The 27307-nt window shown below is 39.6% G+C and overlaps 1 protein-coding gene across 12 annotated transcripts in view; it reads right to left on the bottom strand.

Moving 5' to 3' along the window:
• Nucleotides 1–276: 276 nt before the first annotated feature.
• LDB2 (LIM domain binding 2) overlaps nucleotides 277–27307 on the bottom strand; it is a 367641-nt gene continuing 340610 nt past the window's right edge. For 4 of the 12 annotated variants that reach the window (XM_035323906.1, XM_035323905.1, XM_035323908.1 and 1 more), the window contains 3 exons: nucleotides 11296–11419; nucleotides 10025–10176; nucleotides 277–951 (listed from right to left, as the gene is read on the bottom strand). In XM_035323906.1, coding sequence (XP_035179797.1) covers nucleotides 721–951; nucleotides 10025–10176; nucleotides 11296–11419 — 507 coding nt within the window. In that variant the 3' untranslated portion in view covers nucleotides 277–720. Of the gene's footprint in view, nucleotides 987–3678; nucleotides 3822–10024; nucleotides 10177–11295; nucleotides 11420–27307 lie in introns of those variants that run through there. The other 8 variants (XM_035323911.1, XM_035323902.1, XM_035323904.1 and 5 more) reach the window with 8 other exon arrangements.

Here is a 27307-nt window from a genome sequence, read left to right as displayed (position 1 = left end):
TATCTGGATCAACAGCAATTTTACAAAGCATAAACTCTCATAGGACTGGGTGTCTTTTTCCACATAAAAATATTTCTCATGTCTTTGATGAAAAAAAGACATTTCTTGTTTCAGCATTTTTATTAAATGATGGAAAGAGTATCTACTGGCATCAGCTAAATGTAAATTAAAAATGCTGGATCCTTTAAAAGATTAACCAATGAAAGAAAAGTTAAAGAAAGAACAAAAGTTACTTTTACTTTAAATTACTTTTCCTTAAAAGCTGTTTTTTTATTATTTTTTTTTCTGAAACAAGAAATTTCAGGTGCAAGTTGAAAAGCAGAAAATATATTACAATTGTAAAAAGTTTTACATAGTTGTGTTAATGAGATCCTGAGCACTGATGACTTGTTAAAATATGGCCATTGTTTGATGAGGAAAAAAACAACCCCTCCAGTAGAATGCATTGTCAGAAGTTTGCCATGAGATGCTATTTAATTTTCAATTATTTTAATTGAGGTCAGTGCCAGTATCATGTTGTATGTGAAAGCTTCCAAGAAATGTATAGGGAAGCTTATAAAAGATTTTTCCCTAATTAAAAAAAAATCAGATAGCTTTAGTTTAGAAATAGATACTGTATCCATTGAAAGGTTTTTTTAAATTTTTTTTTCCACGAATGTTGTGAAACAGTAATTAGCAACCCACTGACATACATCGCAGTGGCTACTGCTGCAGAATAACCTATTGGGAAGCTTGTGGTGTGGGGTTTTCAGATTTAGTCTCCTGGTTAGCAGGAGGTTTGCTGTTCCACGGGCTGTTATTTCCCAGTGCAGGTGAATTGTTGAAATCTTCTTCATCATCCATGCCATTTGCTGCATCATACTGTGTATTCTCTAATCTAGTGATAAGCCTTTCGTCTTCATCCCCAAATTCGCCTCCCATCAGAGTTGGTTCTCCTACCACCATCACATCCTGTGAACAGCACCCAATATTTGTTATATGGAAACCTTGAGAGAGAAAAAATCAACTTAAAAAAATTATGTTAGAGAACTTGCATCTTTTAATTTTGCGATATTTGAACAACAGAGTTAAAAGTTCCTGCATATAGGAACCAGGAGACAGGCTTACATTTCACTTCTAATTTAAATGAAAATCTGTAACTCATCTCTCTAGCAGCATGCTCATGACTCTGGATCTCACACACCCCAGAACTGAAAAGCAGGTAGACTTACTTATTTTTTATTTTTTAAATATTATTATTTTTTAAAACAAGCAGGCTCTGAAACCGCCTTAAACTCCTGCTTGAGATATTCAGCCTTTATCCAGGCTTTCTTTCCTGAGCCATATGAAAAGGCACCAGGGTGCCTCTCAGTTGCAACTCTGTGATATGCGTATTTTTAAACTAGTTTAAAAGAAACCACATTTCTTATCCTCAGACTTCTCAAATGTGGAGCACAGCACTCTAATAAAGATGGTAACTCTCTTATCCTTAGCCAGCCAAGCCCTTTTACGCATCCAATATACTTGACATTCTGCTACTTAATTATGGTAATTAATTTAGGTAAAGTTTTCGATAAAAACAATGTTCACACTGATTTGACAATTTGCATAGCTAATTAAGTCATTAGCAAAAACCTGCTGATTGCCAACAAGCCCTGAATTTACCATCTGTTATTTCATGGTGCCTGTCACCTAACTCCATGTAGGCAACCCTGCCGCCAATCTGTGCAGTAAGAGGACCAATCTGTCCAGCTGGTACCGCAAAAGGAAGATGAAGAGTGCTAATTATAATTACACTGATGAAGCTAGTAGTCATCAAAAACTGAAGCATGCAAGAAAGAAAGAATTCATCTAATCACTACTTTAAGTACAAATTGTCCTTCCATGAAAACAAGTAAACCGCCTACTGTACTCCAGTGCATCACAGATCTGCTGCAAAAAACCTAACCAGCATGGGATAGAAAGGTGCAAACTTGAGATTGGAAAGCAAAGGTGCAAAGCCAGAGAGCTCTCTTGTTCTCTCTGTTCAATGGAGAATCAGGCTGCTGAGCTAACCACTACAAGAAGTATGTGGGATGCATCTTTTCATGCAGCTCAGGTGGCAGGGCATCAGGTAACGTTTGGTAAAAGTGCAGTAACTCCAGATGTCTAGCTTTGTAACTGCTGATTTAACAAGCCCTTCACAGAGTCCTAGAGAACAACAGATTCATATTTTAAAGGATCTGTTCCTCCTTATGAATGTAAAAGCATTTGTAAAAAGCAAACAGAAGACAAGTGTTTGCATATAATAAGGTGTTTTTTATTTTTATTTTTTTAATCTGGTATGTACTTCATTCCCCATGAAACAACACAAATTACTGCCTCTATTTACGCTGTATCTTGATATCCCTTAGCAAAGGCTGGCATGCTACAGAAGAATGTTTTTATCACATTTTCAGCCCGTGCTATGTGAAAAATTTCTGAGTAGATGGATACTGCTACATGATTTCTTCTTTGCATTCCCTATGTTTTGTTACTCCATATACCCATAAAAGACTTTGTTAAATCAATCTCACACATAGCTTTGCAACCCAGAAGTTTAAAAGACAAAGGTGTTTGTAACCAAAAGTTTATTCTAATTCATTTCATCCCCCTAAACAACAGAAAACTTATAGCGTGCACTGCTGAAACAGACCTGACCCCACTGCATTGCGAGAGCATTAACGACAAGAGAAACCTGGCAGAGGACAGCAAAGTGGATCGGAGCGTGCAGCGATACGTCAGGCAAAAGGGACCACAGTGAGTGCAATACAGTCACAGACCGAGGTGGCAACAGTTCCTTTTACTTCAGTGCTCTTGAGTACAGACCCCTGAAGCTGCCTCAAGTTCTGTGTGCTGCCATACCAGGAAGAGGTCAGCGACTTGGATGAGACTTAGAGAAGTGCATCAAAAATAACTATGGGGCGAGAGCAGCTGGGGAGGAGGCCATGGAAAAGAATTAAACATGTATTGCATCGTCCAAATGATTGGGAGGGGTAAATATGATTAACAGCTGCTGGTGCTGAAAGGAAGAGTATCGCTTTAGGCCAATCTGAAGTGCTAGGGTACTAAGATGACATTAAGGAACCAAAAATGTAACCCCCACTGATAAGACAACATTCCTGTTGCTGAGAACTACAGACTGAGGATTAATGACCCCAATGGGAAGTGCTGCTCCGGTCACCTAACAGTGGACCGGGAAAAAACTCAATCTGTGGCAGGGAACATTCGTGCATCAGTGGGGAGATGCTCAATGACCATGTAAGTCTTTCCCTCTCTAATTTCTCTGACTCTTCTCCAATATTACTCTTTTAATTTAATGACACCCACTGAGAGGACTGTTTGCACTTATGTTTCTCTCCATGACACTGAGTCTCTCTCTTTCTCTCTCTCTGGGAATTAAACTACAATTATACTGAGGTTAGGGGAGTTTTCCCTCATTCTATTTAAGAGATAGATATCACAGCATTAGTTACAGGACATTTAAAAGTGTATATAATATATATATTCTTGACAATCCTGCTGCTCAGAGTTATGTCAGGCAAAAATACTTTCTCAGGAAGCGCACATGCTGGTTCCTCCCCGGAGAGGATTCTGCTCCTCAGACTGAAAAGCTGAAGACCCCACCGAGTGCACCCCATTGAACCTCCACTCACTAATTCCCGTGCAATGACCACCAACCTCTGAGGAGGACTGGAAGTGACTCCTTTTAGAGCCCCTCAATGCTTCTCCTTAAATTGGCCAGTGGGGGTCACTGCTGTTGAATGACACAAGGCTCCATCCCTCCCAGGGTTGAGGCTGCAGCTCTGGAGTGCTCCTAGCTCCTGCTCATGGAGTGAGAAGCAGAATCCAAGAATTAAACCCTAGTCTCTTGCACGGCAGCATATACTGCTATGGCCTAGTTATGGTAGCACATATTTGACTAGATTAGTTTAAAAAAATTTTAGACTGTAGTCACTCAATCTTATTAATTTACTCTGTGATTAGAAACAACATTTTTGGTGAAGGAATGTCTCATGATAGTAAAATATGGTTGCAGTGAAGCCCTGTAAATAAAGCAGTGGATGTTTTACATTATGTGATAGAAATGTATTATTTAATAATATAACCACAAAAGCAGCTTTCATGTATATCATACCTTTCATCCTGCAATATCCCTAATTGCCGTCCAAACTTAAATTGATGCATATAAACTACACACAGAGATCACTTCATACACAACCCAAATGCAAGCACTTCTATTTAACAGACCGGTCATTTCTCAGGCTGTTTTATACCTAGCCTCAAAGTTTAGCTCTGCTATACCCAGTTATAGAACTAGACTTTTTAACATGGGATTTTTATATCACCCTGTGTCTAATCAATATCTTACTGGTGTGTGGAGGTAAGAAAGTGTAAAAAAAAAAAAATAAAAATAGTGGGGGCCATTTAAAAATCCCCATATCTACATCTTCCATCTTTGCTTTGTTATTTTATTTTGCTTTGCTATTAATTTGCTTTGCTGGTATGTAGGTGTCACTGTCCCCAGAAGTCCACAAGCAGTGCTACACAATCCTGAGATAATTAAAAATGCCTGAAACTATCAAGTAAATGTTTCAAAAAGCCTCATACTTCAAGAACTGAAAGTTTCACTGGTTTTAGCAGCCTGCACACCTGGAAGTGCTAAGTCAAAAGAAGAAGGGTATCTCCTCCTTCCTTCTTACAGCATTGTGTTAGTGGTGATTATTTTAATAATTGACTTCATAACTCCTTGCCACAAAAAATATTAATGACTTGGAGCCCCATTGCTGCCCTCTGCAGTAATGGTCACTACCTCCAAGATAAAAACATCAGACTGACATTCGTGTTGAAATGATCTGTAGAAACAGAACTGACATTTTAATTAGGTTTCAGAGTAAACACTTTCTAGAGGAAAATGGTTATCTTTCACATCTCATCACAGTCCTCTCTGTTAACTTGACGTGCTGTTCTTGTTTGGTACATTTTTCGTAAAGTGCAACAACTGGAAACCAGTTTGCTCACTCTCATCTCCTTAAGGCTAAATTTTAGATTCTGAATTGCACTGTTCTGAGACTTGGGGATAATTTCTGACATTAATCTTCTAGCCCTGGAACTGTAGCTCCGGTACTACAACATCTATTACAAAACACCTAAACCTGCGCCCTGTTTCTGAAACACGTAAGAGATTGTATTGCTCCCTCCCACATTAGCAGGTTTATTTATGTATTTGGCTTTTGAGGAGCTTACAAAGAACTACAAAGAGAAATTGAGACTATTGAGGTATATAACTCGTTTAAGAGTGCAAGGAGGCTCTAATTAAGACTCTGGATATAACAAAGAACACTTGATTTACTTAGTGGCATGTAGTGATGCTTTATTCTTTTCAACACAAATGATATTTCACTGAACTCATGGCTACATTATTATGCTCAACAAGATATTCATTAGTAAGTAAAAGCAAAATCCACCTGTTAGTTTCTACAGTTATGACTGGGAGCAGCGCAGAGGTTCTTAGAGTTTGTGAGAGTTGTGCATTGTTGTCAAATTTCCAAATTCAAATAGATTAAAATAGATCAATGTGGGCTGTTTTCATTAAACTTAACTGAAATTGATTTTTAAAGTGGTATTAACCACTTTTGATCATCTTGCTTACACCTATAATCCACAGATCACAGTGTACAGGTCTACGTACAAGGGCCTGGTTTTGCATGACAGTTTTATTTGAAACATAATGATAATAATAATAATAATAATAAAGCAAAGAAATTGTATCTCAGCCTGTGAAGAGGCTTGAAACCTGAACAAAGGTATGGAAGAGCACTGCAACTAGCTTCAAATATTAGAGGAAATTAGTAATGTGTAAATGATAAATGATGACACACCCAAATTAGATAACTAAGTTTGAAATCATAGGAAAGCTAACATTAGAAAGACAAGTTTGCTGTGACCCTTGTGGGTGAGTCTTGCCCATTTTTGCTCTTTGGAGGAAAGAGGAAATTGGTAATGCTGGTTTCTGCACAATGGGTTAATGTTTCTTCCAAAGATCAGACAAGAGCAAGATAATGAACAAATCTGACCAGAATGACTGGAATGAATGGAATCTGCCGAGACTAAGACATCTTCAGGGACTACAGTATCTTTGTCCCTGTTTTGTCAACTGTCTTTACATACTAAACAAAACCCAATGCATTTGTGGAAGTATTCTGCCTGCACCAATGAAAGCCTGACAGAAGCAAACTTCAGGTGAGAAGAATATCTTTCTATTTGTGCTGTTGAAGAGACTTCAGTGGCATTTAGTTCTGCTTCCAACCCATTGCAGCACATTGCCTCAGCATCAATAGATTCCAGGCAAAAGAATTACTGAACAACTGAAAAACCAACCTACACAGTTCTGCAGTGCAATCATGTAGCACACTGACTAACTACACTTGTTTTAAGAAAGCTCACAGTATGAAGGAAAAGTGTTAAACAAGGGACTTGGGCAGGAAGGATCCTAGTGATAATAGGAGATGATGGTCTGTAACCAGTAGCATGAGTATTAACAGAATCATAGAGGATGGGAAATATATACAAGGGAAAATGAGTGTAACATAGTGCAAGTAACAATCAAAAGGGCTGAAGTTTGGATTTTATTTAGCAGAGCTGAGAACGTATTAAAAAACAGCTAGGAACATAAGGACAGCATGAGAATGACCCTGTTCAAATTACTGATGAGAGGGAAGATGCATACCCACCCACTGACAGAGCCCCTTAGGATGCTTTTGAAGACTGTGTCATTAAAGATGTATCAGAACATGTCAGCACACTCAAAGTGCTAATAAATTTAAGGCAACACAAAGGATACAAATGATACTGATTGATTAGGTTTCAGCAGCTGAACTTCAGGGTGCAGTACTAACCTGACCCATGCATGGAAATACAACAACATTTTACTTTCTGGGCTGGGATGTCTATTGTCAGTACTGTCCCTGCGTGAAGAACTGATCAGAAGATACTCGGGTAGAGGGAATGGCACAACCTCCTATTAATGAAGAAGCACGTGTATGTGAGAAACACCATTTCATCTCATTGATCTAACTTTGTTTAGCACCGTGTATTTATCCGAAGATCTGGAAGGGACTATGGGGAAAATGAGAAATCTTTCTGAAATTTCAAACTTTGTCATAGCTGACAGTACTCCAGCTGCTTTCCTGAAAGTGGAAAATTTGCCTCTCCAGACATGAAGACCTCATTACACAAACAGAAGCTAATGGTGTGGGTGAGAAAAGTGGATGAGGGTTATGGTAAGTTCACATATTTGCCAGAGTGTACACAGCATTACTGTAGCAGCAAAACTGAATAATTACTAATATCTTAAACATTACATAGAGGCCACGGCAACGTTCTATAACCAGGATTAATTTACTATCAAAGAGAAAACAATATAGAAGCATAGAAGTGACAGGAAGTTAGATTCTATTATGATGGAGAGGTTATCTGGTTGTCTTTGCTGGCTGGGAAAAAAACACTGGAGAAAAAGAGAAAGCTTGCATTTGGAGTACATGACTTTATATTAATGCAGCCTTGGTATGAACATGAGCCCGTTGTTGGGGTTCTCCAGCAAGGACAATGGCAAGAATGGAACTGGAACGATCTTGGCTTATGCAAGTCATCTGGACAGAAGATGCAGTGGTTTCATTCCTCTTCTCTAATAAAGATGGAAAGAACTGTTTTAACATGGAAAATGAATGATTTCAGAAGTTTTTTTTTTTTTCTGCTGAGTAGGAAAGACCCATTCACAGAAAGTTCTGTGGCTGAATGAAGCTTTTAAACTGAGAAAACAGAGAAAACTCTCATATTGTGTTTGAAGATACCTTGTCATCTATTGCATATAAAGAAAATCAAACATTAACTACTGACTGATGCACTGAGGTAAAGTTAAGAGAAAGAAACAGAAGGCAAGTTACTGCTACCTGCCACTAACTTCAGAAAGCAGTGGCATGTCTGTAATAAGAAGGACCACTTCAAAAATGCATCATTTTGAATAAACACAGTAACATTTCTCTATTTAACTGAAAAGTGTTGAATAATTTTACACCAAAATATCTTACTGCTAAAATTATTTTGAGTTCTGTCTATCCTACAGGATGGCCCAACCATCAGTTCCATCTGGTTTGCTATCTTTGCCTTCGGGAAGATGGGGAGAACTGTTAGTATGTCAAATTGAACAGCTAACCATTTTCCACTGTGCAGAGTGAAAAGAGAAGGGTCCTAAAAAAGGAACCTGATCCTCCATAAAAGAAGAGTTTGGACCATCTTGCTACTCTGGTACAGAAAGCAAACAGTATTGAAAAAAAATAGCTATGCAGCATCCTGGAAGTCAATGAAGACTAAAAATCCATCCCTCATACCATGATAAACTTCACCGTGATGTCTCAGATGCTCAACTATTATCCCCGTCAGGAAGTGCAGCCTTGACTACTTTGTCTGTCAGGAATAGCCTCTGAGTTCCTGAAGTCAGCCTGAGTATCAGTGGGAGTGACAGGTAACTATCAGAGGGCCCAATTACATTCAAACGTATGAGCACACGCAGCTACTACTGAAGCCAACAAAAGTCAACATCTCTCCAGAGAGGAGCAGGCTTCAGAGGGGCAGGGGGGTCAGGCTCTGGTCCTGCTGAACTGAACTCAGGGCAGGGAGCAGCTGAGATACGGTGATCTTACTGTCTTTTAAACTTGGAGGCAGCAGGGAACTAGCTGGTTGCTCAGTTTTACACCCAATTGCTGTTTTTTCATAAGTGTGGTTGATTATTGATCCAAGGGGCTTTCTGGCAGACACAATCAGTGAGGCAGAGTGGTCTCTGCCACCAGGGGATCAGGTAGCTGGCCTTCTGACTGCTTCGTGCTGCCAGAAAAGCCCAGAGATGCCTATATTAGGGAAAGAATCTGACTCCAGGGATGGGAGCCACGTGAAAATTTTCATATGACAAGGAGAAAATATGAGTTTAATGTACTGAAGCCCAAAGCTGCTGTAAGCTAGTGGATTGCTGACTCAGTTGCTAAACAAAAATCTTCATTTCATTTCATTTCACTGGTGTTAGTCTACTCCTCTTTTTTATCTGAGTATTCAGGCTTTCTAGGAAGTGCCTGCTTTGTGCTAACAAAAGGCCTATATTCTTTGTCAGGCTTCAGAAGAGACATAGCCCTTTCCTATCTGCTGATCAGAAATCCAATAAAAATCCCTGCATGTTATTCCCAAGATACCACTTTATAGTTCCTATAATATCAAATTAATTTCCCCAACTTTAAAATGCATGAGCAATCTCCTTATTGACTAAGGCATACTTTGTCACAATTTGGGGTCACATTACCCCTATATCAGGACTAAGGCAATAAATGTGACATTATTAAAATGCTGGTGGAGCCCTAGAAATGATTTGGTGTTTCCCTATATAATTAGGATGCCAACAGTTACAGCTAGTGAGGTGAATAAACTGAGACCCATATTCCGAGGGATCTACCCTGTGCAAATGGAGTGGTTTGAGGACGAGAAACTCTGAAGGCAAGGTAACTCATAACCTTGTCCACTGGAGCACCCGAACCCAGCACTGATTAGAGATAAGGTGCTAACGTAGCAAGACAAGCGGTCTGCTCAGGTGTGGCAACCCTGCTCCACAGGGGCTCATGCCCACATAGCACTGGGTAGTTGGATGTCTGCAAGACACTCTGAGTGCTCGTGCTACATCTGAACACACAGGGCCCAGTGTGAGTCCCACCACCAGTGGAAAGAGTCCCATTGGCGAGCTGGCCTCAGCCTTAAAAAATCACATCTGTTCCCCAAGGTAGCCCTGCGTCAGGGTGAATCATTAAAGCTGCACTGCAGAATGGCTTCTTCACTTCTCCCCACTAATTCCCTGCTTCCACAGCATGCTGTGTGTGCAAGGCCGCCTTTTGCTTGTTACAGTTTAGGCTCAAGAATGCACCTTCTTTACAAGGAAAGAATTAAAGCACTGTAAGTGATTGGGGCCTAAAAGGAAAGTGAGACTTACAGGTACCTGACTTGATAGACTCAGGTTTGCAGCAGCTGACTTTTTCTTGCTGTTGGTGCTGTTTGCGTTGTTCCCAGCACTGCTGTTCGAAGTGCTGCTGGTAGAGTTTTTCCTTTTTCTCCGTTTGGTTGTCGGTTGTCTTGTGGGTTCTGCTGCAATAAAATGGTGAGAAGCAAAGAAAATGGAAGATGTTGTAAAGTGTGTGCTAAAATGAACTATAAGTAGAAGTCTTGAAATACATTTTTCATACAGATTTACATTCGTAAGTTTACTAGTAGTAGTAGTTAGTTTAGATTTAACATATGAACCTTGGAATACTATTTGGAACCAAACCAGTGGAATCTGCTTTCAATTTTATATAATGACTAATGAAGTTTATTCTCCCAGATTACCTATAAAGATATATGAAAGCATTTTACCAATGGCGATCTCATGGTAATTATCATGATGTTCAAAGGGGCTGTGTAACTTGCTGAAGGTTTTGCTAAAGAAAAATTCAGATCTTATTCTGATGTAGATCACAGCCTCAGCTGCGCCGGCCAGAGACAAAGGAACAAGGCAGGCAGCTTTCTGCCGTGTTGCTGCCAGCGATACAACAAATGACATAGAATTCCCTTCCAACTCTGGTGTGGGCTTCATCTTTAAAACTTACACTCCCAAGGAACATGCTAAAAAGCGATGAATGCCATTTATTTGCAAATCTTCCAAACTTAGACCAAACTGGGACAATTGCATAATTTGTCCTAAATCAGTATAGAACAAAGGTAGCATTTGTACTTTTCAAAATTTGGCCTGGACATCCATGTAAATAGTCTTAAATACGCAAATCTTTAATAATCTGTAAAAAGGGAGAATTATTATTTTCAGGTAAGAGGAAGGAGATTAGGTCCAGGCCTGTAAATAACATTATATTAGACTCAAAGACAATTAATTATGAATTGTAGCTGTAATTTCAGAGTCACAGCAGGAAGCTGAATTACACAAACTATGAATTCTAATGGAGCCAGTAGGCAATTCGTATTCTATCTATATGTATTTTTGAACTAAATTATATCCTATGCTCAGTGGATCCATTTGAATGTACACATCAATAAAACTCGCTTTACATTGTGTTGCATGAGACTGAAATCATGCAAAATCAGAATCATTTTCAAGCTTAACAGTGTTAATTCTTATTACTTTTCTTTTTAAGTATATTTGTGCCAACATTTCCCATTGTTTCCATATTCGCTTAATTATAAAGTAAATTAAAAACTAGAAAACAAACATACCTGGTGGGGCCACCATTCTCTGCCATTTTTGAAACAAGCACGTCTTCAAGCAGTCTCGAGGACTTAGATTGTAAGTTTTATGTCTTGACATCAGTTCCTGCATTGGCTCCAGTATTACACACAACTGGAAGAAAAAGTCAAAATCGAATGAATTCACCCGAGCAAAGATTCAGTTGATCAGTATTTACATAGCTGGAAAGTATATCCTCAGCTTTTTGATTTTATTTTTTATTTTTTTATTCTATTATTTTTTTTTTTTACCTACCCTACAGCTCAGTTTAATCTGCACTGGGATTGCAGGACCAAAACTCTGAACTGAGACAACTTTTGCTCACTATTTGCTTCCTTAGGTAATTTTTTAAAAAATTGGGTAAACTTCGACTCTGGTCTTCCAAACTGCAGAGGTTTTAGAAGAGCATAAAACTGTCATGCTTGATTGGCATAGCTGTAAAAATGAATTAATAAATCATAAAATGCCCATAGCAGCTTCTCATTCTAGTATAGCAAAATGTACACATAGTGATCTTCTGACCTGCTCCACCCCACAATGAAGAGTTCTCAGGAATGAGGGCTTTAAAGAAAATTTTTTATCTTGCTATTTCATGCAAAATAATTCAAATAATTTTGTTCCCTTCTTGTTATGAGGACCATACATTCTCTTCCCATCACATGTATAATGACATGTCCACGAAAAAAGCATTTTATTTTCCTTGTCAGCTTGAATGCTCTATTATGTTGAAGCTGAACATTTCTGAAGCAGACCCCTTCTTTAAATACAGTTGCTTCTTATACATTTTCTATCTGCTCACTTAATAATTAAAATCACTGTTCACTGCTTTTTGCTCCTTTTAGCACAGCAGATCTAGCATAAAGAACGGAGTGAGCTGGTTTCTATTCCCTCCTGTTTATCACCACAAAATCATTTCCAGCCAGTTAAACCTTATGCAAAGCCACAGAAGACAACAGGATTGCACATATGTAATTGAGGGCTTACCCTCGGTTTGCAGAACCCTTGTTTTTTGGTCATCCTACATAAGAAGAAAAAATCCAGATTGACCCCTGGCTTCCACCTGAAATTTGCAGGGCTGGCACACAGGAGGAAAAGGTTCCTTCCTTGTTAACTGAGCACGTTTGAGAAGGAAATAGCTGACACAGAACAAACATGGAGCCCACATGTCATTTTTAGAGCCACTTCTCAAAGCAGAACTGCATTTAAAAGCAGGGAAGGTTTGGCTTTTTACCAATAGGAGGAGGGCAACAAGTTGGTCAAATTATTAGAGCTCAGAATGGGCACTGCAGACAGGCATAACATAATGTGACTCTTGATCTGAGTGCAACAGTCCTTTACTGAATTTTTAGTAGGTCTTGCTGACAGAACACCTTGGATTTATTTCAGCAGGTGATGTTTTCCTTCCATGCTTTTACAAACGTGTAAGACATGAAGCAAGTTCCTCTCTCTGGGCTGCATGGCTGATCAATGTTTGTCCCAGTCTCCACATGCACGCTCTATGCTCGTTCATATAAACAGAGATTCCGATCATGCAGGAAAAATAGCTGAAAGGGAGCTGCCATGAGGACTTAAAGATGAATTCAGCATTTAAATATTATTATGTATTGGCACTATCTTCTGATGAGCCGTTCATTAAGAGCAGTTAAAACAAAGATAACATAAAGCAGCAGGGAGAATGAAGAGCTTCAGAATGAGGAATTTTTATTTTTATTTTTTTTCCACCTGCAGAAATTGAATCTGCAATTGCCTCATTGACTTTTTTCTTACATAGACTTTTAAAATATATATTTTTGTACACAAATATCTGCAAGGTAATCTAATAGACAGAGAGCTGCTGTCATAGTGTGCACTCTGGGCTCAGCCTTTCCTCCGGTTCAATGTTCTACCAAAAATTAGGAGCATCAGGTTCTGAAGCGCGTGCAGGATCCAGTTTGTGCTGTGAAAGAGATGTTGTATTTTGAGTTCTTCTTCAATTTATTCTGAAACCTGCAGGCACTTGCTCAGGTTTTGTGTGTGTAATGGAGAGGAATTTGTGATTATAATCTACACCATTGCTTTGGTTCTCAAAAATCTGTGTTTCTGGCAGGACAGCCTAAATCGTGTCATTATGCGCAGATACTAACTAGTATGAAACAGATAGCTGTAATAATTCTTAACAAACTAGTTAATTTTGTTAAGTTAGCCCCTAGTGCCTGGGCAGAGCACTACACTCACACAGCTCTACGGCTGCTGGGACTAAAAGTATGTAAATATACATGTAGGGTCTTCCAAGATTTCCTTAGGGACACTTTATTCCTGACACATTTACTCCTCTGTATATATTTATTGTTGGCAACAAAGAGAATGTTTCTTCTTTATCACCTGGCAAAGATGTTTCCTATTGTGTACAAGCTGTAATGTACACTGAGAAGAACGATGCTGACACTGTAGTCTGTAGATAACTTGGTGCTAAGCCTGCCTATAATCTCCTTCCTTTCATACCCAAGATTAAAGTTGGATATGGACCCAAAACACAGCAAAGCTGACTGATGTCACACACATGGATTCAAAGTGACAGGCACGGGGGCCCTGCACTGAGACATGGGACACTCTCATCTTCTTGATACCTAGGAGCAGTACAGGCTTGTGTGAATTCCTCTTCTGGTGCTGGGGCTGGGGAATTCTCAACCAATTTCTCCCTCTGAAGTCTGCAAATTGTAAGGTCAGATGCTCGAATAACAGGAGGACATTGCACTCTATAGTGACAAGTCCATTTTAAATGCGTCTGGCTCATGAGAATTGGACACAAATGTAAAACGAACTGGATTAATGATGATTGATATTAAATCTCACAGTCTTCTTCTGTGCCCTTCGAGACCTACTTGAAATCCAACATGACTCAAAACCAAATCCCTGAAAGAGGAAAAGATCGTGGTCCAATTACCTTAAGTCTGAGGCATCTGCCAATGACAATCTTTTTTTTTTTTTTTTTTTTTTTTTTTTTTAAAGAGCTAGACAAAAAATGCTGGGAGAAGATGCATTTAATATATGGGATGGCCAAAACCACGGATTCACAGAGTGGCTGAGGCTGGAAGGGAGCTCCAGAGGCCATTTGGTCAACGCCCTGCCCAAGCAGGGCACCCGAGCAGCTTGCCCAGATCCGTGTCCTGAGATCTGCCACCTGCCATCTTTAACTGCTCGTGAGCAGGGTAACCGGCAGACTGGTTTGTCTGTACGATTTTACTGAGTGACTCCTTAAAACAAAGCAAACAAAATGTTTTACATACTCCTACATTCATTTGCATACAGAAGAAGCCCGAGGCATCGACTGCCTATTCCCCACAGACCACCTCATCTCAACCTGTAAGATTCCTTTTCAAAATATCTATTTAAACATTTTTCAAGGATTGTATAATATTAAAATATACAAGCCTTTACTGTAGCACTATAATAACAATATTTAGAACACCAACTAAACCAATCTCTTCTTCAAGCATTTTCTGCACAGCTCCGAACCAGTCACCCAGGAAAATACCCTAAAGACTTAAAGACTTCAGGGCAGTGACAAAGTATGATCACGGAAATAATTTCTCCATTTCTAGGGACCCAAAATCCTTAATAGAAATGCTTGACAAGGCGCGAGTTAGACATTTCCACGCTCCACATTTAGACAATACAAAAGGTGGGACTCATTTGCCTGCACACGGGGTGTAGTGCCAGCTGAAAGGCCATAGATTGCGCTGGATCTGAGCCAGCTGGTCTCTCTTGCTGTCCCAGAAGGACACATGGCTTTGTGTGGATGTTTCAGGCACTAGAGGGTGTCTTAAGTGCTTGGGCAACTGAACTAAGCCTAAAGTTAATAGGAAAAATATGCTTCTTTGGCTTTTATATCACTGAAGAGTAAGTATCGTAACAGATGATACACTTCCCCTCTGCAGTGCTAAAACATTGTGAAAGAACTTGACATAACTCGTATTAGCCCAGCGTGATTAGATTTGGTTTCCAGTCATGTTTTGTTATTTGAACTCATCACCATGATGTCTGACCACTGCTGCAGAACCGTCACTGTTTCACTGTGAATAACGCTGAGCTGGATTTGGTCCTGGAGTGGACCACAGCGCTTAACAGTGAGAGAAGTCATTGGCTTGAAAAGTCCATGTTCTTGGGTGCCCAGCATCCACTGGGACACATATGCATGCATCTTGGCGTTGTATAGAGTGTCAGCGACTTTGATAGAGTTCCATATGGATCCTATGTCCAATTCATCAATTACAGGGCTGAGATCCAACTTGAGAAAATGGTAATGTTATAGCCTTGGGGCTCAGGGAAGTGAAAGTAGGGAACGTAATAAAGCACATGGCTTTCTGCATTAGTAAAGCACACATCTGGAAGGATTTGATTTATTTTATTTTTTTAATGACTTTTTTTTTCTTTTTTTTCTTTTTTTTTAGAGGAGAAAACTAGAATTTATAGGTTTCAGAAAGGAGTGTGTTTTAGGAAGGAAGTTATATGAGGAGACACTGGAGGCATTGCAGACAGGAGTTAGAGGGTTCCGAGACTATGGATCCACAGCATAATTTCCTGTAGCACTTCAGTTATCAGCAGAGCCAAAATCTGCCTGCATTGGTACGGGGTCAGACCCAGCTCTGAGACCACTACAGTCACACCGAGAATGTATTCAGCTGTATGATTGTTGTTCTGATGCTGGTTTTCTATTCTATTCTGAGAATGGATGTCTGTTCTGGTAGCAGCAAGGATTAGCAGAAAGACCAATGTGAAAACTCCCTTTTGCCTTACTTTTGCATGGCATACAGAAGCTTATGTATTCTATCAGTAATTTAATTTCTGTACACCCTCTTCAGTGAAGCCTCTTGTCTCCTTCAGACTTTTTACGATTCCTATAGCGAAGGATTGATACGCTCCTGGTGAAGATGCTGCGGTTCTGCCAGCTCTGAGCTGCAGGTGGCAGAGCTGACCCAGCTAACAATCTCTCCCCCTGCTTCCATGCATGCCACAGAGCACAAAAGAACTGCATCTTTTCAGTCATTCAATGCCTTTTGCATTTTAAAGAGAATTCAGTGGGTCTCAATCCTTGCAATACTCAAGATGTGAGGCTGACATAATCCCATGCAGCTTTCTTTAAAGAAGGAAACATATTTGGTGCTGGACAGCCAAGCCCTAGTCATCAACCAAAAGAAGCAATTTTTGAGAACTGCATCTTCCCATCATTACCACTTTTGTCCACATAAAGCAAAAGTTTCATTAGCAGTAAGCGAGAAATTGAATTTTCTAAGATTCCATGTAGATGACACTTAAAAATGTTAATGTATGATGACGCTGCATCCGTTTTTCTGAAACAAACCAGTGAGGAACCTAATGGCAATAAGCCTTCCCTGAAGTTCCACGAAATTTAGTTTTTAACTCTTTGGTGCTTGAAACTTTTCCTGGTTGAATGCCTGTATTAATCACTTGAAAACTATGGTAACTGTTGAATAGTCACAGCTCACAGAGATTTACAACCCTTCATAGAAGTGACAAGAAACACTTCAATGGGAGTATTCATCACTGTCTAATGTTTGGGAAAGATGTTGGCAGTGAAGGTATACCTGGAATAGATGGTGCAGCCTTGAAGGGGTTCAGTGCTTTCTTTCCGAACTCATTTTTTTCTCCTCCTCAAAGATTCTGAGTTATTAACTAACGAGTCAGAAGACAATAACATTTTATTTCTATGCTGAGATGCAGTCTTTCCTCTGCATACCCTACTCATGTTCTAGAGGGAATAGATCCAGGGATGGGAATAGATGTTCTGGCCCCAGAGCATTTCCCTGGCTAAGGTCCCATTGACTTCAGTGGGACAGGACTTCTGAAAAGAACTGAGATGTCTTTGCACGCTGTTTTATGGATAACCACAAATACATACTTTCAGAGGTCCATGATATGTTACTGATCTATCTGCAGTGAGGCAGGGGACACACTATGGGTATTTTTTCAGCCACTGTAGAAGAGCTGTAGCTGAAGGTGTGACTGCCGGGGGTAATGTCAAGTACTCTGCACTCCCTGCAGTGTGGTACTGAAACAATAGTGCTTTGCTGCAGTCTTCAGTATGGTTCATTCCTTGGAAATAGAAATAAGGAAGGCTTATAGCCGAGTTTAAATTTCTCTGCTCATGCTTATTTTTCAAAATTAATGTAAGTATCATTCCCCTGCAGAACAGAGGGAGGACTGAAAATTTCCTAGGAACATATTGCTGCTTCTTTCACTGGCCGGCTTGCAATTCACTGCTCAAAATAGCTTGTGTTTTTTAGGAATCACATGTGAATACAGAACATTTCCATCTTAAAAAACATCTTTGCTTTCCATTAAAAACACGGAGATATAAATGAGAAGATCATTTATTTATTTATTTCTACGAACCACAAGAAATGATTTATTTTTTTTTACATACTTGCTTTTCTGGAGGGGATTGCTTTTGCTTTGTTCTAAGCTCATGCACAGTATGTCAAGACAAATTTAAGTCTTTTCCATCAGCGCATTTCAGGGGATCAACTATATCCATGCTCCTTCCCTACATGATACACCTTAAGCCAAAGTAAGTGTTTTTGAGATTCCCATCACTCCTGCTACCTGCTTTCACTTTTTGAAGAGCCAGGTACATTCCTGCTGAGATGTGGAAACTAACAGGAAATTTTCATTGTGTGATCAGTGTGCAGTGCATTTCTGGCTTTGCTAAACAAATTACCAATTCAGAGATTTTGCAGTACTTAATGCAGCAAGCAGCAAATTCAGTAGCCGCTTTGATTTAAATTATAGAAGTCATCCATTGAACCTGGCTATTCAAAATCCAGTCTTTATAGGATCATTTGCTTTAGTGATGATACCTTAAATGATCCTTGGGCCAGAATGAAAAGGCAGCTCTCAACCCCAACAGCTTAAGTAGTCCAATACCATGCACTAATCCCTGACTTGTTTATTGTGACTACTCTTCTCTCTCTCCATTTTTCCAATTCCTTCTGTGCCAAAGATTTTTAAATTGGCAGCGTATAAGCAGACTGAGGTCCTTGGTTTTGTTACAAAGGTAAGGAATGATACGAGCTTTCGATATCCAGGAGGTGAAAAACTGCTTGTAAATATGGAATAGGAACACTTACTATATTTACTCCTAAATTAAATACACTTACTTTAAGCAGACAGTAATGAAAAGGTTTAAAAACTGTCATTGAAATTTCTTTCTTTAGGCTTTGACTTAAAATTTCATTGAGATGAATGTGTTTGCACCTTTCAAAGAAATTGTTTAAGACTAGTTCAGGGCTCAGCAAGACAGAACTGCATCAGCTTGAACTTTGCTCATATTTTAAGTATGTCTCCAAAACCATATGGAGTGGATATTTTGTGTTAGCTTTAAAAAATGCAGGATGAGTTTCTGCAGCACGGTTCTGTAGCAAGAGCAGGTTCTGGGACAAGTTCCATAGCCTGAGATTTACTGGGTCCAGGACATACCTTAATAGCCATCACTCCACACAGCACAGGGTTCCACATTTTGTAACTGCTCACCATGCTGAGTCAAGAAATATTTATACTTGCAATTACCTAAGGAACTAGGAATTAGAATTTCCAGCTTAACACTTGCAATATTAATGATCATTAGCTTCTAAGCCTTATTATTTATTATTTATGCAATGCTAGAGATATACACGGCTATTTTACAAACTACTGAGCCCCTCATTCTGAAGAGATTCTTATCTCAATAGATAAGAAAGAAAATACTAAGCCAGGGGTAATTTGGCAACAATAAGGTGTGCACATGAAAACAACAATTTCATGTTGCGATCTACAAGTCCCTTGAGGACTACTGATATATATTTAAATGGTTCTCACGTGTTGTCACTTGAAAATGTGACTGTTTTGCTATGCGGATTGCCTGCTGCACATTAAGCAAAATGTCATTCATTTCATTGATAATTTGGTTATTTAGGAAACAATATGAGATCAGTTCTGCTGCAAATCTTCTGGAATTCAAGATTTCTTCTCTGTGTGCTGCCAACCCTGCAAGATGCAGTGGGATGACATGCAACTACTGAAGCTCCATGCTGGATTCACTAGTAAATACTCAGTAATGTTTATTCATCCTATGCTCTGCCCTGAATGCCAGTCTAGGACTCTCCAGTTTCTCACTAACACCCAGAGGTAGCAAATGATTTCTCAATAATGCAGTATTCAGCTGCTCAATTGCTCCCAAGCTACATAGCTCATCATGTTTTTACACTGCTCTGTATCTGCAGCCATTTCAATTCCCAGCAACAGCGAGAATGGAAAGAAGCAGCATTCATTTCAGGTAAGTCTAAGCTTAAAAAAAAATAAATGTATTTTTCCAGACAAATACGATGAGTGTGTAGGAAACAGAAACAATTCCTAACACTGCACAGCTATGCCCAGCACTGCAGCTAATTCTCATTAGTGTGTGGGACCCCAATTTCTTTTCTCTCTCCCTCCTTCCCTCTATTTGTTAACAGAGCCATCAGAGAACAGCTTACACCACTGCCCTCTCCTCCCTGTACCCTGGAATAATGCAGGTGATTACAATAACTTTTCTAGCTCTCCTGGCCATTGATTCTGCCCTTCTGTGTGGTGGCAGCAGTGACAGCATCACAACTGTGAGCCTGGTCAGTGAGGACCCCAACCTCCCTTACAATTCCAATAGCTTCTCCCTCCTCTCCTGCATCCCATCTGGGACTTCTCACTCCCTGTGGTGACGAAAGGGCTCTGGGTTCAATGCTGCTGTAATCAAAAAGGCATTGCTGAAAACTTCCTAGGTCTTGCAGAACTGCTGCTGAAATGCTTGGCAGACAGCTGAGCGCACCCTACCCTGAAGAGAACCTCATCCAAAGGCCTCCTTGGTGTCTGTATTGGACCAAACTAAGCATTTCTTACCCTGGACAGAAGCAGTCTTGCTCACATCTTTAGCTCATTACGTAATGAACTGTGTCAACCACCTGAAAGACCCAACGTAACATAATGCATGCTGCCCTGGGCAGCTGTGCCCTTCTTTTCCCCATCTGAGGGCAAGCACTAATGCTGGAGGTGTGTTTGTGGAGATGAGTTTGACACCTGCCTCATTTAGCTATCTCTTTGGCACCATGTACATCGTTACAGTATGTGCTGGAATTAATTCTGGTTTGCAACACTCTTAAACATTATAAAAATATCTTAGACCAACCAGCCATTGCTGTGACTATCTGATAAACCTTTCCCCTTGGACTTTTGGAAAATGTATCTCTTATTACCTTCTTTGTGATTTTGCTTAATCTTTCTATTTTGATCTGCAGTTCATGGGTTTAGAAAGGGGCTTTATTGTTTGTATTTACATTTCTTTCTTTCTTTCTTTGAAGTTTTAATACTGTTTTTTAATAGATTTATATTTTTTGGACTCTTTGCAATGAACTTTGAAACTTTAGATTTTTCACTCTTCCTCTAGTTACCCAGCCATTAAAAGAATATCCTTTCCGTAAATGTTTCTTTTTCCCATTCACCCTCTATACAACAGGAAGATGTTCTGAAAAACGCTCCCTTCAGTGGCATCCCAACAGTGCTGCAAGATTTTAATATTGTTGTACCAGCTGAACTCATGCCTTTTTCTACCTCCTACACCAAAGTGAAGAGTGAAGGTTATCTGGTTCCTTTTTTTTTTTTTTTTTTAACCCAGATGACAAATCAGGCAAAGTAGGGGAGGTTGGCTTTCATGCCACGAGTACTTATTACTGCAATCCCAATGGCAGAGGCAAACTGCATCCAAATGCAGTAGTTCAGCTAATGAAAATAAAAGGACACACAGCAGAAGTCTCATCTTCCTCCTGACAGGCTTAAGTCTGAAGGCTGTGAAAACCCAGAATCTGAATAATTCATTACCTCTTTCTTGTGGACCTTCCTGGTGGAATCTGGCCTCACCCAAATTATATAGATTGGCTGGTGTTTTCTGCAGTGAGGTCAACCTGCCTGAGCCTGCTCCTCGAGAGGAGATCCTAACTGCAGGAGAGGATCAATACATCAAATCACCAGCCTGCATCATAACGAACGTCTCGTACAGACCATCGCATTATGTGATTATTCCCTCACAACTATTTGTATATTTAATGATCGATAGGCAGGATTTGTGTCTTACATATCTCTGATCAGAACTGAGCTCTGAAATGATTTTAAGAGACCATAAAATTTATCTTTGTAATTTAATTTAACTTTAGCGTTAAATTATATTGCGAAAGTGCATCATGTTGACTGCATGATATGATTCTTTATACCGCACTTGGTATAGCACAGAGTATCAATTTCAGAGAGCCTGTCTGGACAAAATTAAACTTTAATGTAAATAGGAACATATTCATTGAGTTCAGCCTATGTTGGATTTGGATGTTTTTTCACCATTATGTGAGGGCTAAGGCTGGTCTATAGACATTAAGGGGAGGAGCTAAGGACCAAATGCCTGTCCTGTGAACTAATCTCTCCTTTTTCTGCATTGAATTGTGGGTTACAAATCGACACAGCTACCCACTACCTGTTGTTCTACCTCACTGCTTCAATGGCCTGGTGCAAAGCACATGGCATTTGAAAGCTTTCTTAATTTCATTTCCTCTAGATAGTTCAAAAATCATACAGCTTACAATTTATTCTCATTTCGTTATTATTGCCTCTTCTCCTAACACAATCACCAGTTTTATTTCTTACATAGTATTGAGTGAAGGGCAAAACAAGAGTGACTTCTGAGACTGTTGTACACTTCAAAAGATGTTCCTCTCTGCTGAGTGCAGATATTTAATAATCAGAATTCCTTAATAATCCACCATCACAGCCAGTCCAAACAGTATCTTTAGGAAACAGCATAGGAAAAGTCTATTTCCCTGTTTGCCATCTCCCATCACTATCATGTGTGATGTTGCTGCATGACATTTCCTTCCTCTATACTTCTCCAAAGGCAAACAAGCTACTATTCAGCAGTTCTGAGTCAAGTCCTAACACCTGATATTTCTGATATGCAAACTGTTAGCTTTTTCTATTTGTGCAACAATGAGACCTTATCAGTTTTGCTGCTTTTCATTTTGACTATGAAATGCATCCACTATCACTCTTCACCTGTGTCCCTGGCAGCTCCCTTAGGTTCAGATGGAAAAAGGGACGTTGTTTGCCTTGTTCAAAATACTGCTGATCCAAAACAAATCACAGCGTTATAAAAAAGATCAAGAGCATAGGGACTGCATTTGAATGCTGGCAGTTTTTAGTGTGCAGCTATATTACAACTCAGAAATAAGTTTAGCAATTTTTTTTTTTAATTTATTTTTTTTTTTTTGTGGTGAAATGGTCTGGAGACGGCAAATGCTGCCTTTGAGTTACTGAACAATAGGAAAGGTTATGCCTTGCCAAAATGCAAGTCTGAAAATGTAGTGTTGCGGTTGAAGATTTAGTTTAGTGTGTAATTTTTTGAGAATACTTCAAAACGTGCCACACATGAAGACACCCTTTATTCTGCAAAACAGAACATCACTATATGCCTTTGACTTTACAAATGCACTTTTTTATATTGCACTACTTTCAGGTTTCCTTGTACAAGAAATCAGCTTTCCTCCATACAACAGATACACATGAAGATTCATACAGTCTGAGGCAGTATCACAAGTATGATTCATCCTTCAGACTAACGTGTACATATAAACTCTAATCTTATTTACAACCATGCAAAAATAAAGCTTTTTCCAGAGTATAAGCAGCTAGCTCTTCTGTGTCATGAATCTGTTCCCTGTCCATATAAAATCCTCTTGTTTCTATACTGCAGCTCAAGCACAAATGCAGTGTTTTTCACATAACCAGTTCTATTTTTAGCCTGAATTGTAGGAAGTCTGCAGCATTAATAAATGGAAGAGAAGTACAGAACTACACCGCATGGTAATGTGTCAATGCAAAAGCTAGCTTGGCCTTTAGCCAATGAACTGTGGTTAGACGTTAGAGCAATGAAAGTAAAAACACTTATAATGGAATGATTAATAAGCTGACAAACTTCCATGCATTTATTTCATACTTTTTGAATGCCAACCTTATCAATACCAACATATTTTTTATTTTATTAGTCATATCTCTCAGCCTGAAACATAGATATACACATGCATGTATATATATATTATATATGCAATTGAGGTTTCCTTAATTCTGCATTTGAATAGAAGGGAACAATGTAAGAAGCAGATGATACTTCGAAGTGCAGAACTTGACACGGGAAGAAAGGACTAAAGACGAGCTTTTCTTTATAAACTAATAAAGCAGCTCCACTAGACACTAAATCCATTGTTTCATGATTTTCTCTCCTATTGACTCTGCAGTTCCCTTGTTCGGTACCAAAATTATGAAAGCAAAAATCCTCCAGAGCCTTTACTCAGAGGACAAAAGTTCACAGTTCTTACAGGGACACAGTATTCTGTAATCTCTCCACTTCTCACCCAATCTAAAAAACTTGTCCCAGCACAGTTACACGGTGGACAGATGGATGTTTATATAAAAGACCTTGTGCCTCAATAAAATTCCATTTTGGGGTTATATAAAAACAGCAATTACTGGAAAATGGAACTTTTTAATTAAACGTATTCGAAGAAAGTAGGGATTAATGACTTTAAAGTAGAGAGTATTTAATGCTTCCCATCATAAATCATCCACTAGTGAAGCTGTGTTATCACCATCAGCCAATGATGCTTTTAAGTATTGATAGTGTGTGCATTAACAATGCTTTAAATTGTCTTTGTAAAAATATAATTAGCAAAACAACTAACATATACTATGCCTTAAAGTTTGAATTCAAAATCATACTTTAGTAAACTTAATGCACAGCAGAAACCTCAACAAATCACGATATACTTTGGATAAGGCTAGCTTATCTGAAGCTGGCCCAGTGAATTGCATATAAGGTACATTTTAATCTTTTTAGTAATGCTGAAATAGTAGGGTATGGTTCCTGATAACTCTACCAGAAAAAAAAAAAATATAGAAAAGCTGACCATTTGATTCTCTGATTTGTAGGTAGGAAGGAAACTGTTATTTTACACCTCAATTAAATACATGCCATAAAAACATGTGCAAAACTATTTACTGGTTCTGAATTTGTGCCTGCACAGATCAGAGTCTGGGTTGTGTTCATCTTAAAAATCAAGCTCTGCCTCTGTATTTCACACAGATCAAATACTATGCGGTGAGTACAGAAACCCACGCACAAAAGTCAAAAGAAAAAGAAACAACGCTAGGTTTGTTTTCCTTTTAAGAATTCTATTCAGGTACAGCAAAATCAATACTGTTCCTCTGACTGTACACAGCGTACCCGAGCTGTTCTGTCAGGATCTATACAAAAGCAGGGCTGGGATTCAAGGTGGGTGGACGTGACAGGGAGGTGTAATACCAGCACATGCTGCCCCTCATCCCAGAGCGGCTGCACTTCGTCACCCCATGGGGCCATCGCCACCGGGGCCAGGCAGGGGAGGCAGACCCAGGGAGAGGCACCCAGTGGCCCTCCTGGGAGGGAAGGTGCCACCACACAGCCAGACAGGGACAAAATGGCCTCTTGCCACTGCCCACGCTGCAGCACAGCCAAGATGGAAAGGTGGTGAGGTACCAAACCGACACGCACTACTCATTTAGAAATATCAGATTGCCCAATCTGCCTGATATCTTAATAAATTAGACACGGGGTCGCTCAGTGGCCTTAGAACACGTGATGTTGTACCTCCACTTAGCCTCTCCTGCATTAATCTTCTGTGATGTGAAATGACTAAGATCCACGTTCCCTCTTTCCCACATATAAGTACAGAAATGAGCTACAAAGCTAACAGGAATAAACAATCTTCTTAACCCCTTCCCTGCTTCTGTTTTCCCTCCCTGGACTTTTACATGCCCACCACGTGGTAATTCCTGAGGTGCACCAACACCATCAGATGCTTCTTGGTGCGGCTGATGTCTGGTCTTGATCTGTGTCTTGATATGTCTGCACTGAATTTCTGGGTTACTTGTACAGGTGAAATGGAAAAAGGGTAGAGCAATAACACGCAATTGTTTCACAAAAAGAAACCTTTCAGTGGTTGTCAAATTACTTAATCCACAGACTACTTAGATGAATAACTGAGCTGCCAGCTGAAAAGGAAATGTATTTTCTGGGAAGTCTTTCAAATTCATCCATTCATTTGAAGTTCTCAATAACAGCAATATTGAAAAAGGTCTTCTGTGTGTGTATCAGTGCTACGAGCTGCCCTGCAGTGCTGCTCCCAGTGCCGATACCTGTGCCTCTAGGGCTGCGCTCAGCAGTATGGCCACCCCAGCATAAAGGCTCCTGGATAGCAGCGATGCAGTGAGCTCTTCTTGTAGAAATTAATTTGACCAACTCAAACTTTTTCTCAAAAATATCTGACAGCTTACTTTTGTTTCCACATGCTTCGCACAGGATGAGGTATCACCTGCCAGTTCCACTGCTTTGTGAGATCAGCTATCACCAAAATCAGTTTAAAGACCACAACAAACGCTCAATTAATTTGACAGAAATTTGATTTTGCTCATATCTGATCCAGGCTAGGTTTACCTTGATTGGTGATTGTGTGCAAAAAGGGCCAGTACAGATGGGGATGGCCCCACAGCCCCAGTGGGTGCATTTGTCCCCACAGGTGAGTGGACGAGGCCTATCGGCCGGCCCTCGGAGCGCGTGATGGAGTGGCACTGTGCACATGTACGTATGGTGACTGCAAGTCCTGTTTGCTTTCTGTGGTGACAAGGAGCTTGACTACTTGGGCAGGCCTACATTTCTGGATTGGGAACCCAAATCTTTGACTGCTTGCAGATAGCACTGTCCGTACATGACTTACACACACAGGCAGTGTGCAGCGCTGCTGGCACCTCTGGGGGCAGTGCAGCTGTGATTCCCAGAGTAGCCACCATGTCCCTGGATGTTCATGAGACACAGGATCTGTCTGGCTACAAGAACAATTACATTTTACTTTTAATACTTTATTTATAAAAAGATTTGCCATTTGCATTTTCTTATGTGAGCAAGGCAATGTGAATTTTACTCCTGGAACATGGCTTCAGTAATTTTGCCTATGCTAACACATCAATTTTCTTCAGGCAGTGCAGTGCTTTTAGAGAGCAAGGACAGATTTTGAACTTTTCTGCTACTGTGATCACAGTAATGTATCCTCTATCTTCAAAACAGCTTTTTAATGTGTTCCAGCCAGGATTGAAAATATCACACAAGTCACAGAACAATCGTCAAATTCTCATTATCACCACTAGTGTCAGGAGAAGTCAGTTTTACAGGGAAGGAGTTACTGGGACCTTAAGACTCCTGTGGTGTTCTCATTTTTTTTAATTTTTTTTTTCAGAGAAAATAACCTTCTGGTAGAGCATGCGACATCCAGAAAGGCCTTCCAATGGTTCCCTGAACTACTCTGTGTCCCATCTATATAATAAGGAAACTAATAATTCCATAATTCAAAATGGGTACTGTGAGGGTACTTGCTGCTCTTGCCAAACACCAGTTATGTCTCAGTGAAATGGAAACCACCGGGCTCAGTTTGGCAGTAACTCAGTAACATGTAACGGCCTATGATATACACGGAGTCAGACTTGATTCTCTGCTGATGCCTTATGTCTTTTAACTCCACCTAGCTATGAATCAGTGGTGCTTTTATCAGCGATTTTGAGATGTTCTGATATTATAAGAACTGAAAATTAAACTGTCTAAACAATTACTAATTTTTACTGCATTTGTTTAAGGGACCCTTTGAATTTTTATTATCATGTTCCAAAATATTGTCGTATTCAACTCCAAAGGAAAGGACATACAAAATTCTTCTCCCCTTTCCTTTCCTTTCCTTTCCTTTCCTTTCCTTTCCTTTCCTTTCCTTTCCTTTCCTTTCCTTTCCTTTCCTTTCCTTTCCTTTCCTTTCCTTTCCTTTCCTTTCCTTTCCTTTCCTTTCCTTTCCTTTCCTTTCCTTTCCTTTCCTTTCCTTTCCT

The sequence above is a fragment of the Oxyura jamaicensis genome, chromosome 4 (assembly GCF_011077185.1).
Source record: "Oxyura jamaicensis isolate SHBP4307 breed ruddy duck chromosome 4, BPBGC_Ojam_1.0, whole genome shotgun sequence".
NCBI lineage: Eukaryota > Metazoa > Chordata > Aves > Anseriformes > Anatidae > Oxyura > Oxyura jamaicensis.
This window is presented reverse-complemented; position numbering and strand designations above follow the sequence as displayed.